This window comes from Drosophila persimilis, unplaced genomic scaffold, assembly GCF_003286085.1.
Source record: "Drosophila persimilis strain 14011-0111.01,24,50 unplaced genomic scaffold, DperRS2 tig00000002-arrow-pilon, whole genome shotgun sequence".
Taxonomy (NCBI): Eukaryota; Metazoa; Arthropoda; class Insecta; order Diptera; family Drosophilidae; genus Drosophila; species Drosophila persimilis.
This window is the reverse complement of record NW_020825289.1, coordinates 14,063,636-14,076,250: the sequence shown is the minus strand read 5'-3', so window position 1 is coordinate 14,076,250 and position 12,615 is coordinate 14,063,636. Positions and strand designations below refer to the sequence as shown.

At 44.5% G+C, this 12,615-nt stretch overlaps 1 protein-coding gene across 1 annotated transcript; it reads right to left on the bottom strand.

The window, feature by feature from the left end:
* Window positions 1-2,519: 2,519 nt before the first annotated feature.
* Window positions 2,520-3,488, bottom strand: LOC6593114 (trypsin beta). Its single transcript, XM_002018307.2, has one exon. The coding sequence runs from the start codon at window positions 3,486-3,488 to the stop codon at window positions 2,625-2,627; it is 864 nt and encodes a 287-aa protein (XP_002018343.1). The 3' UTR covers window positions 2,520-2,624.
* Window positions 3,489-12,615: the final 9,127 nt, after the last annotated feature.

Here is a 12,615-nt window from a genome sequence, read left to right as displayed (position 1 = left end):
GCTCCTCTCCATCAAATTGATTAGTGGAGAAAAGTGTTCAACAGTGGAGTCGGACTTGGTCGGAGCTGGTGCTACAGTTGCTGTCTAACTTTTTTTGAGTTTTTTTATACCGTAGCTAATTATTTGCATATTTCTTTTGCATCTCACAGCCTCATGAACGATGGAGACGTGCGCGAGGACAACTCCAGGAGTTTTGTCCTAATTTGAAAGGTTTTTCTTTTTCCTACTTACGCGTTCTCTCTCCAATCTCTCCCTCTCCCTCTGTGTGTGTGTGTGTGTGTGCGTCAAAGACAAATGCAGATGTCAGTCGAGTGTAGGGAACTTTTTCATTTTCCAGAAGCTGCCGTACCGGTCTTGGCTTTCGTTTCCCCAGTTGTCAATTTTACGTTGCGCAAATGTCAAACTTATCGAAGCTAAGCCACGTAGCAGCAGCTGCCCCTCTTACCTTGTGGCCCTGCCCCTCTACACGCCGCGGCGTGGCATGCCAATGTTGCACGTTTAAATTAACTTTAATGAACTCAGTTTAGTTGCAAATGAGTTACAGAACTAGAAGCAGACACACACACATACCCATCCCGGGAGTGCAACAAACGCTGCAAAAATGTGGCAAGCAGGGAACGGGCTCCTACCAGTGGAAGACCTACAATCTGCAACGTGGTCTCGAGCTATTTTTTTTTCAAATAAATTCTTTTACAAAATATAACAAACTGATGCTGGAAGCTGGGGCTAGGGGTAGCAATGTCTACATATTTTCCATGAAAGCCTTTATGGCCAAGTGGGTGATGCCAATGTTGCACACTTCGTACAGTCTCTCTGCATAGCTGAGGCGATCAAGCCCCTTTAGGTAGTACACACCATCGCTGCCCGCCGCATACAGCAAAGCTATCATCAAGTGGGTGCCCCAGGAACTGGCATAGTGGGGGCTGCACAGGAGACACAGCACATTACAAAATCCGATTGCCGGGCGCCACAAGATCACTTTCGGCATCTGCATGGAGAGGACCCCCAGTAAGCCCATGGATAGGCCGAACACCAGGGCGCGGCCGCTGCCCATCGTTGAGTGGTAGAACTGGGTGTTGATCAGCGTCATATGTCCGACCTCCATAAGGTTGCGCGTGACGCACAATTGGGGGTTGGCGCATTTCGCGGCCTTGCGCAGCGAGACGATCAGCCCCAGGGTGCCATGCGTGTAGGCCATAACGCACGACATATAGCCAACGGGCTGTACGAAAGGATCCAACTTGCAGCAACCATAGCCCCCAATACCACAGAGCACGCCATTGAGAAGACCGGACAGTAGTTTTCCACTCATCCTGTCAGCACTGGCACGTGTGGACTCCTATCGAAACTTTTAAGAAATCTGTAAGTAATTTTTTAGTTAAAATTTAACAAAATTTAAAAATTTCCTCAAGCTATTTACTTGTATACTGTATGAGAGTCCTATAAGGAATGACGATGATTTGTGTTTTGGGGAGAGACTTGAAAGATTGTGACAGATAAATCTTAAATTGTGTATGAAATAAAGAAAGCCCTGAATAAATACAGTATACATATTTCTGAGAAGATTTTTTAGGGATAATACTTTTGGAGATGGTACTAACAATCGGAATTCTATATTGTACTTGTGTGTAGTGTTGTGTCTTCATTTAAAAGATTTCGAATTTGAAGAATAAATACTCTTTTGTAGCATTCCTCCCCTATTCAAAGTTTAACGAATATTTAATTTAATTTAATTTAATGTCTTTGGATGATCTTATAATTTTATAATCCGAAAAAAGTGTATAGAAAAAGGAAAAGGGGGATTCGATAGCCAATGAGATTTTTCTTATAAAAATTTGTTTTACGAACGACATTTCCCATGGATTTTATATCATACTATGCCGTTCGTTTCCTATCCTATATATATATACGCTCTGGAAGGGAAAGGAGGGACTAATTTCTATTGTAACCGATGACTGAAGAGAGGCCAAGCCTCTCACTCCCTACTCTATCTTTGAGACTGTTTATTTTTGGACAGTTATGCTTATTTATGGCCCTCGCGGATTGAGGACTAAGCTGTTCTTTTGCCTTTAGGCCTTTAGGTTTGCAATTCTAAGCCACGCCAATTTATTCGATTGCTGTGTGCCGATTAGCTGAGTATCGAGATTAGGGCCCAAATCCGCGAGGAGTCGAAAGCCAATCCAATTTGGTGGCCGTTTGTGGCAGGCAGTGGTTCATTGAACCACACTCTTTTTTTTGGGCTTTTGGCCAACAAATAAGCCAAACAGAAATTGAAATAACACCAGAGATAACCGACAGTCAGGACGACAGGCCGACAGACAGGCAGGGCAGGGCAGCAGCTGCCAAAAAAGTGTGAAAACCGCAGCAGCAGCCAACTGACTAAATGACTAAATGACTCCTGCGACAGGCAGACAAACAGACAGACTAACGGACTAACGAACTCCAGTGTGTTCAGGTCTGGTCCGAACGGGTGTGTGCTGCGGTTTTGTGGCTACAAATGTGTGGCAATGTGTGTGGCAATTGATTTATTCAAATGAAATCACAGCAAGAAAAGCAAATGCTGGTAAATGCGGTCGGCATCAGGTAACTTATGGGCCGAAAAACCAAGACGAGCCTCGTTCGAATCATTGGAGGCCACTCCATCCGGCCAGAAGGCCGTTCCAGCCCCAGGCCCCCACCTGTGCATCGATCCAGCGACGAAATGCCGTCACACTGGTGTAGACGCCTGGGTAATCTGGATTGGCGCAGCCCAGGCCCCAGGACACAATACCGTAGAGTGTCGCACTGCCGTCCTCCTGGATGCCGACCAGCGGGCCGCCAGAGTCCCCCTGGCAGCTGTCGTGGCCGTCGCGGGCGGCGCAGAGCATTCCCTGGGTGATGGGCAGCACCTGGCGGTAGGCGAGCCGACACTGGCCGATGTCCACGTGGTCCACTTCCACGAAGCGCAGGACGGAGGCGACACCAGCACCAGTCTGTTGTTCTCCGGCTGCCTCCTCGCTCTGGAACCCCCAGCCGCTGACCAGCAGCCTTGTCCGAGATTTCGGATCCTGTGCGCTTGCCAGGGGCACCGCCTGCAGGTGTTCGGTGAAATTGAGCCTGGCATTGAGGATGAGCAGCGCAAGGTCGTTGTCATGGCTCTGGGGATTGTAGCCGCCGTGGGGAATGATCCGCTGCAAGCTGAGCAATTGGCCGCCACTCGCGTGCTCGCTGGAGCCCACACGCACACTGTAATCGAGGACGCTCCAGGGCTCCAGGTCTTCAAAGCAGTGGGCGGCCGTCAGCACAAAGTGATCCCCGATGACGGCGCCGCCGCAGATATGCTGGCCATTAAGCTGCACGGAGGCCTGGTAGGGAAACTCCCCAATGGTGGAAACCTCCATGCCGCCCACAATGCGCCCATCGGAGGCAGGAGTGGGCGCCACCTTCCCCACCTCAAGCGCCACAAGAAGCAACGACAGACCGAATGCAAATTCCAGCGAGCAGCGCATGTCTCTGACTGATTGTGGGTTACCTCTTGGCTCTGGTTTTAAGCAAAACTTATCGGCCATAAGTCAATAGACCCAGTATTTGTGCCGTCTTATCGGGGGCTATTTGCTTATCCACGAAAGTGCCAAGGTCTTCTTATCTGGCTTTGACCCAATAACCTTCAGGCAACGGCGCGAATTCGACTGTCCAATGGGTTCATGGAAGTGGAGTGTGTCTATATGCGGAAGTATAGCTGAATAAAGTCTGGTGATTCATAAGGTACGAGAGAACTGCTAACTAATCAACTTCTGCGATCATTCGGGCCCTGCCTTTCAGCTTTTTTCCTTCCTACGCGGACAGCCAATAGCTTTGAAATATATTTCTGTAAGAACATGAGCAAATATCAGCCGAGAGCAGTCGTATTCGTTTAGAATTTCTTTAGAGAACATATATTCATATTTTGAAGATTTTGCATAGATCAAAAGACCTTTTAGTTATACAGAAAACAGCTCCAGAAGGTTGCAGTACTCCCATCAGTGGTAGAATATACTGCACTCGTATATGATATACAAATACATTCTACTTTGAAGATATAGGGAATCTGAGGGAAAAGCATTTTCCATTTAGCTTATCAGAAAAGTGTTTAATTATCTAAATTGCAGCAGCACTTTCATTTCGAGTAATTCAACGAGATAGGGTCGTAGGTGGCAGAGGGTACATATTTTTGCCAGTCATAATTCGTATTAGCAACTTGCAGGACTCTCAACGCTCACAGTACATTTGGTTTCAATGAATATGAATATATCTGGGTGTTGCAGGAACATCTACATGATTTGCATAGAAAGGTAGAGGGAGAGAGGGAGTGTGTGTCTACTATTTCATTGTGAGATAAAACAACAGCAGCAAGAACTTATTAGTTTAGCCAAAAATGAATTGCATAAATAATTAAGGGAATAACAGTGTAAAGGGCAGGGCAGGGCACAGCTTGTGGCATGAAGATTGAGGCAGAGTGGCTGTTGCCAGAGACTACTGGCAAAAGATAAATTTTACAGATTTGAAATTACATCTGTGAAGTGAAGAGGAGTGGGAGCCATGGACTGGCATGCTGGGCAGGGACTAATTGTTACATTTCCCCCAGTCTGAGAGCAAACATTTCCGCAATCCCACACTTCGGAACCCAAAAAGATATTCGAGTACTCGTATGAAGATGTATTTCCATGCAGATATTCAGCTTGCATTTGAACAAAATTGAATTTTGTGCTGCTGAGCCAGAGACTGCCGCTCGCCATCTCCACTTCATCTCCAGGAGTATGCTAATTGGCCAAACAGCAAATTAATTAAACATGACAGGAGTTAATATATACTCCAATTCTGGTGCTCGTGTATTCATGAATTATGCAGAGCAGCAGGAGCTGTGGCAGTAGCAGGAAAAAACGCAGGGAACAGAGCAATCGCCATGCATCGCAGGGAAATGTATCCTGTTGCCACCACGATTTATGCTAAAGGATGATCAATATGCGTTGTCAATGGCCGGAGCATGTAAAATATGTGGAACACAACACCACCCACAGAGTGTGAGGGATTGACATGCGACAGCTGTCTATAATGAAATTCCAATGAAAGCGGGCGGCCACCAACACCCACAAGAGGAGCATGACAATGAGTCGAGTATTTTTCTCCTGCTCAAATATTTGAATGGAAAGAACGAGTTAGAGTATACTTGAGCACAATCATAAATTGAAGCCTCCACCTGCTGTCGAACTTTAGTCTTGAGGTGTGGATAAATCAGTTAAAATGTTCCCTTGATTTGATATCCAAAATAAAAGAAGTTAATTCCATATTCTTTTCAGACGCTTGATGTATCTTTTGCACATAGGAAAAGCTTAGCTTTCCAATCCTTTCACAGATGCATTGGGTACACGCAATGTGAGTCGCATTTTGTGGATTTTTGGCATGTGTGTGCGACATTTGTGTGGCAGTTAATTGCGTGTAATTGGTAGACATCTTTCAGCGAAATACTTTCGTCACATAGCTCGTCCCCAAAAAAACATAAATCTCTCAAGTGGGTGCCACAAAAGGCGCTAAGAGGTGGGGCAAGGGTGGGTTAATTGCAGAGCAAAGAACATCAATTACCGAAAAAAAAAACAGAGCAAACAAAAAAGGAAGAGAGGCTGCCACAAAACACGGTCTGTCTCTTTTGCTGTCTTGCTTCTCGCTCCATAAATTATGCAGTCAATTTTTTTGACTTTATTATAAAATGCGTGTTTATTATGCCATAAAAGGGAACCAGAGAGATAGAGAGAAGGAGAAAGGGAGCGAGAGTGTGAGTGCGAATGGGAATGGGCGAGAGGAAAAGTGTTGAAAAGTGCGGTAAAGTGTCAGTATTAAGCGTGAAATTAATTACAAACGCTTACTTAAGTTAAATATTTGAGCGAAGCTTTGGCGTGCGACAGCTCGCGCAAAAAGCAAGCCAGGGCCCAAGAAGAAGTGCCCCCAAGAACTCAAGGGTACGATGTGGAGTTAGTTCTGGACAGGGCCCCCATCAGCTTCATTTTACATGCCTTCCCCACCCCCACCCCCACTCCCAACTGGCAGTAAGACGAGCCACTTTGTCAGGCCAAAAACACGGTGCCATGCCACTCCACTCGACTCGACTCCACTCTCCACTCTTCCACTCCCTCAGTCCCTGCCTCAAGTCAACTTCAGTTTACTTCGCTTCAAAAAATATACTGCAAAATTTATTTTTCCCTTCTTCCTGGCGTTTCTGGGGGTTCATTTTCCAGCGCTTCTTTTTTGTATATTGTTGCTGTTTTTGTTGGCCTTAAGCGCAAGTTGAACATTTCATTTGTCATGCTTTTTCCCCGGTTTTACCTGTGAAGAAGCTGAGTTTTTCCCTACACCCCCTAGACACGCATATGTTGCGGCGCCACAGTTTTTGAGTGATTGCTGCGACATCGCCAACGCCATCGCCCCCAAAGAAATGCTAAAAAATGTCTGCCCCAACGGTAAAGTGTTGCAAATAGCTTTTTTGCGTTTCTGAATAATTTATAAGATGTGTTTACCCATGAAACCCAATGACTAAGTACCGCTGGAAAGGTGGAACACGATAATTTACTTAGGTGTGGCAATGCCCCAAAACGAAAGGCGGCAGGAAGACTTTGAGAAATTAATGCCAAAGATTTGACTGGACATTGGACATTGAAGGAGTGCTACAGAAGGAAGAGTCCCCCGTTCCAGGGTTATGAAAGGTGGCAAGAACTTGCAGAAGATTATGTGCTAACGAGTGGCAGAAGAGACTGAGGTTACGGTGGTGGCAGGTTGTTGGAAAAGACTTTCAGAAGGTGCGGAAGCCACAACACGGGAGGCTCTAAAGGTTACACTGAGAGGTAAGCATATTCTGAGCTGTGAAAGGAGACTACTCTTCAAAATGTTTATGTCATAAAATCTGCCCGAAAGTTACATTTATATTGTCTACTGATTCTGAGAGAGACTCCTCTCCTTCTTTCTCTGGTTCTTTGGCCATTTGCTAATTGTGGCTCATTATCTCCTAAATGTTGGCAAATTTATGTGACGCACGCAGATGCGGCACCAACTGATTTGATTACCCATACGTGGGGCACAAACGGAGACTGCGGTAGAGGGTTGGAGCCGCACCTGAGGCAAAAAGACAGAGACAGAGTGAGTGAGTGAGAGAGAGAGAGAGTGAGAGAATAAAGCTCATAAAACATGTAAAATGCTTCATATACAAGAAAAAAGTCAAGCCACGCCCACACATGCCACACATTGCCTCCTGCCTCTGTTTTTTCCGGCTGGAAAAACCTCATTAAAAATTCGTAGAGCGTCCTATTAAATGTTCATGTTTTGCATAAAAATAATGTTTCGTGAACAAAAAAAAAAAACGAAACGAAAGTAAGGGACACTGCGGACCATTTTTGCAGAGGGGAAGTGAAGGGTCTGTAGGGGTGTCGCGTATGTGTGTTTCCTGCGGTCTGTGAATCCAATGATTTTGTGATGTTGGAGCATTTTAATTAACTTGAAATTTCAAATGAACTGTGAACTTTTTCATGTACATATGTATTAAATGTTGAAATGAAGCCAATTAATGGATGTATGTTGGACGCATGCCGGAAGGATTCTTTTCCAAAGAATCCCACAAAATATCTTTTTGTTGAGCTCATCCAAAACCTATATTTTGTCCGAACTGCAAACTGCAGTATAAATATTGATAAATCGAATCAACAAAAGCCACAAAAGTAGCCAAAAAGCGGAGCTCTTCTGTTGCTTCGGCTGCTGCTGCTTCCATCGTTCCATAAGCAGGAAATGCCATTGAAAATCACGTAAAACAGACAAAGATACATTAGTTAGGGGAGAGCACTGGGCTGGAAGGGGTGGATATCTGCTGTGGAAAGCATACAATTTCATTTCAATGCTTATCATATTTGTGTGCCATGGAATTCTTTTCGTTATGTTGCTGCTTCTGCTGCTGGACTCTCTCCCGTACGGTGTGTGTGGTGGCCAGAACGCATACAAATGCAAACCGGAAATGACATGAGGGATAAATCAGGAAATTGCTAAACATCAAATAAAGCTGATAGCCTGATATTTTCTATAGCGATACAGGATACGGGGGCTTGCCTTCGCTGCTGCTGCTTGCTTCGACGGCTTCGATTTCGATGTCAACAATTCAAAATCATTGCAATGATGACGAGGCAAACAGCTGTGGCGGCGGTTGAACCTCGAAAAATTCAATTTTGCAATATGACATCCGGCAGCACACACACACGTTCAGGAACCACACGTAGACGAAACGGAACGGGGCGTATACATAACGCCGCAACGCTCGAGTCCCCAGTGGCAGGGATCCGGCCCCAAACGATTGACGTGCTGCCATTGTTCGTTCATGCCACTATTCGTAGTACGAGTATTACTGGACTGGTAGCACGGCCACCAGCTACTGCTGCTGGCTAAGTTCTGCAGCAGAGCAAACAAAGTCCGAGAGCTGCTGGAGCAGCCATAGTCCGGCTTTTGTGGTGCCAAAATCCACACCCAGAGAGGGGACACCCTCGTTTGCTGGGGCTAATTATGGCAAGAGAAATATTGGATTTTGCAGAAAACGCAGAAAAACGCACACGAATCAGAGACTTGTATAATGTGGAGGAAGCATTCTATGAGAACTAGAAAAGTGGCATTTGTTGATGCTTTTGCTGCAGGCAGTATAAAGGTCAGAAGAGCATATATCCTATCCCTGTGTATCTTTCGTTTAGAAAGGATATCGTTTTCAGTCCTAAAATCTACTATTTTCGTTGCTGTTTTTCCATTTTCCCATCTATGAAAGATGTTTCTCAGCTGAAAGTGTACTCCATGCCACAATCCAATATTCTGCTAACACTTTCAGTTTATAAACAGTGCCACCCTTCACACCACACTCTCAAAAAGCACCCTTCCTGAAAAGCGAACAACTCTCGTTACAGTGAAAAAAAAAAAAATGTAAATGGTACTCGGGCTGTGGCGGCGTTTTGGCAAACTTCAAGTGGAGCCGGCCCCAAAAACTACTAGTAGGCATGCTCCCCTCTCAAAAGAATAATGTTCGTAAAAGGGAGGGGGGTGGTGGGAGCATGGGGTGTGGGCGTTGGAAAATTGTGCGAGTAAGCATCGAAAATTTAATTACACTTAATTAAGTGAAAAAAATGTCTAAAATGATGTTAAAATGTGCTTCAAAATGGTTTTGGTTCTATGTATGGGTGTGTGTGTGTATCTATGTGTGTGTGAGTATTTCAGTGGTACAAAAGCCTCGCAGTGTGTGTGTGTGTGCGAGGGAGTGCCAGTAAATGTAGTTTGCATTTATTAGAACATTTTTGCGGTGGAGCCATAAAAATGCTTTGTTGTACATTAACTTTTTTTTCTGTGGAACTAGAAACGGGAAAGTTATAGGAGAGAAATGGAGGAAGCGGGGAAAAAGAGAGGGAAATAGAGGTAGTGGGAGATTATTAAATTACCACTGAATTTCTAGGCATAAGATAGTGAATATTCCATACATTCGATAACCAGTAAAGTCCAGGACTTAGCTCTTCCGAGAATTGGTATTGATCAATAGTTTAGGCATTTCGAAAAGTATTCCCGTTCCAATTTGATGCATTAATTAAATACGAATGGAGTTTTTCCTAATTCGATAATCAATTTCGGTAATTAAATTTATAATTTCAATACTTCTATAACTAAACTTGATAGCTCGATAACAAACTTCGACAAGTTAATTTGATAATTCGATAACTAATTTCGATAATTTTGTATTTCCGATATCCAGAAGCAATTTCTCACACTTAGTCGTTTCTGCGAGTAGATCTTTATTCTAATGAAACTCTATTTTCTCGCACTGCACCTCTATTTCATTAAAATCTCTTACTCCTCCCTAAACGATAAACTTCAAACGATGTAAAATTCAATTGTAAAACAACTTAAATGTCCACCCATTTCACAGGATTGGATTGAGCAGAAAGAGAATGTGGAAATTGTAATGCAGTACAGGGCGACTCCCTCTAATTGAAAATTACATTATCTTCCAAATGAGAGGTCAAAGTGCATTCTGAGATCACGAGAAACGCAAAGGTTGAGCAGGGCGCTGACTATTTCCTTTAAAATGGTGAAGTACCGAGTAAATACGTTTGTGGCATTATCGCTGGCTCTGGGTCGGGCTCTGGATTGCCTCTTGCCTCCTGCAAGCGGACATTAGGCGGCTTGCCCCAAACAATAAGAGGCATTAAACATTTTTTATTGTTTGCCATGGCGGTGGCTTTATGACTTATTTCGCTTCAGTCTTCAGCCTGTTAGGCATCTCTACCGCCGCCTCCTTTCCGACCCTCTATTACACATAATTTCTGCCCGCTCCAAGTGGAATTTGCGGCACCCTATACTCTGAAGAGTTCAAGAGGTGTATTGGTATTAAAGGTAGGAAGACGTTTTGTGGAATCCGATGCAAAGAAAAACAAATTCAGAGATATTACGCTCTGCTTTTGGATGTTTTCATTTATTGTTTGATATTCTATAGCTCAGAACTAGAATATCTTCCTTTATTGACCACTCATTCTTCGAAGGCTCTTAGACATTTCCCATTTAGAGGGTACCTTAGAGCTGTTATCGTATTTGTCGTTTCTTGTTGTTTTTTCGCTCCTGTTTATGCCTCGTTGTCCGTTCGTCCGTTCTCTCGTTCGTTGTTGTCGTCGTCGGTTCTTGGTTATTTGGGAAGATGATTTTGTTTTTGGGTTTAGCGCGTTGACAGCATGTGGCTGGAACGGCGGCTACTTAGCATCCATCGTGGGTGCAGGATGCTAGGACGCTGGATCCCCTTATTATCCTGCCACTTTCCACTCCCTTGCTCTTGGAACTGCTATTGGTCGACGACTGTGCTGGTTTAAGCCGCTTTTAGCCGCAGCTCCGACAATCCGCGTCTGCTGCTACTTATTTTGATTAAATTTACATAATTTTCGGCTACCCCTCCACCCAAACAGTCCGTTTGAGTAGTATTCGTACAGTACGAGTATTTTTTTGAGTCCTCTGTTATCTCTCTCTGCTCTCTTCTCCGCTCTGCTGCTGCTCTCGATGACCCATTAATGCATTTCCTTCTGTGATATTTGTATTCAATCTTTCTGTTAACTCAATTGCCAATATCGTGTGCAAATATTTCAACAGTTTCACTTTCCCCGCACGCCCCGCTCGAAAAAAGAGATGAGATTTTGGTACTATTTCCATGGAAAGTCAATGCCACGGCCCCCCCTACTGCGGACGGAGTGTACTTCTCGTATAATTTGCGCCTTGTTCGACTGTCAACACTTTTAACCCATTTCCGTTTCCCTTGGTTGTACATTTCGGCTATGCAGACTGTGTGCTACAGTGGCGATTGGCTACGGCTAACTTTGGCTGTGATTTGTGCGGATTAAGTCATTCGATTTGCCTCATCCCATTCTGATCCTTTCCTCAATGTATAATTGGCAGGATCGGATCGCTATATCATGTATTTACCATAGAAACCACAAAATAAAACATTATTTTTCTGGCCTTTCACTGTATCAATCGTTTTGGAATATCCGCTTTTCAGGAATAAACTCTCTCTCTTTTTCTTATTCTATGGTTATCCATCTCTCTCTCCCTTTTCCCAGTACTTGACACACTCGCACAGAGTTGCCCTGTGAATGCGATGCTTCGTTTTGCCTCTGAGCGACGAGGCCCTCTGCTTGTTGAAATAATATTTGCGATCATAATGGATTTTGCCAATTTGAATATTATTACACACATAGACCCCCACATACACACAAGTAGCATACATAGTAGTCAAATTTTTCTGTTCATTCAAAGTTGGCAAACAATTTTCTTAAGTAGCGACCGCTTTGGGGGGTATTTTAGATTTTTGCATACCCCCTCCCCCCCGCGCTGACTGCTGTTATGCAGATGAGTAGGAGGAGGAGTAGGAACTTCGTAGCAACTTCATTTGCAACATGCTGCATGGGAAATTGTTAAAAATTGGACAAGTACTACAAGTGCTTCGAGTGCCACAAGGCGTGGGGGATAATGAAGTGCGTTTCTGCCGAAAGTTAATATGGAAAAGGGATTGGAGTGCAGAGTGGGGGTGCGGAGGAGGAGGAGGAGCAGCTGCTGCTGCACACATAATATTAATAATAATGCCGATGGGCAAACATTTTCTGTGGTATATTAGCTGTTGAGTTGGCCATCAACCAACGAGGAATCCAAACCGGCAAACCAGCCAACAAGCCAACAAGCCATCAACCAACCAGCCAACAAACAACAACTACCAGCAACAACAACTACAGACAGCCAAATGCAAACATCGGAGCACATTATCATTGCCGGGCAAATGACGTACAGAGATTAAATATTTGCAAGACTCCTCCTCTGTCTGGGGCATAGCATGGAGTAGCATGAAGCAGGAGTATCATCTGTAGCCATTGCGCATACGACATGTAGCCCTTGCTCAAATATTAAAAAATAAGCACAAGCATGGGGCTACGGTACCTTCTCTCTTCCCCTTCCTGCCTGGCTACTGCTGCCTGGCAACCCTGGCACATAATATTTACTGGCGCTTCATACATCTATTTCCCGGCCTCAAGGCCCACTCCCTATTCACCCTCCCCGCGCCCT

Coding starts and splice junctions, on each gene's coding strand:
- LOC6593114 (XM_002018307.2), bottom strand. CDS start 3,488: ATGCGCTGCTCGCTGGAATTTGCATTCGGTCTGTCGTTGCTTCTTGTG.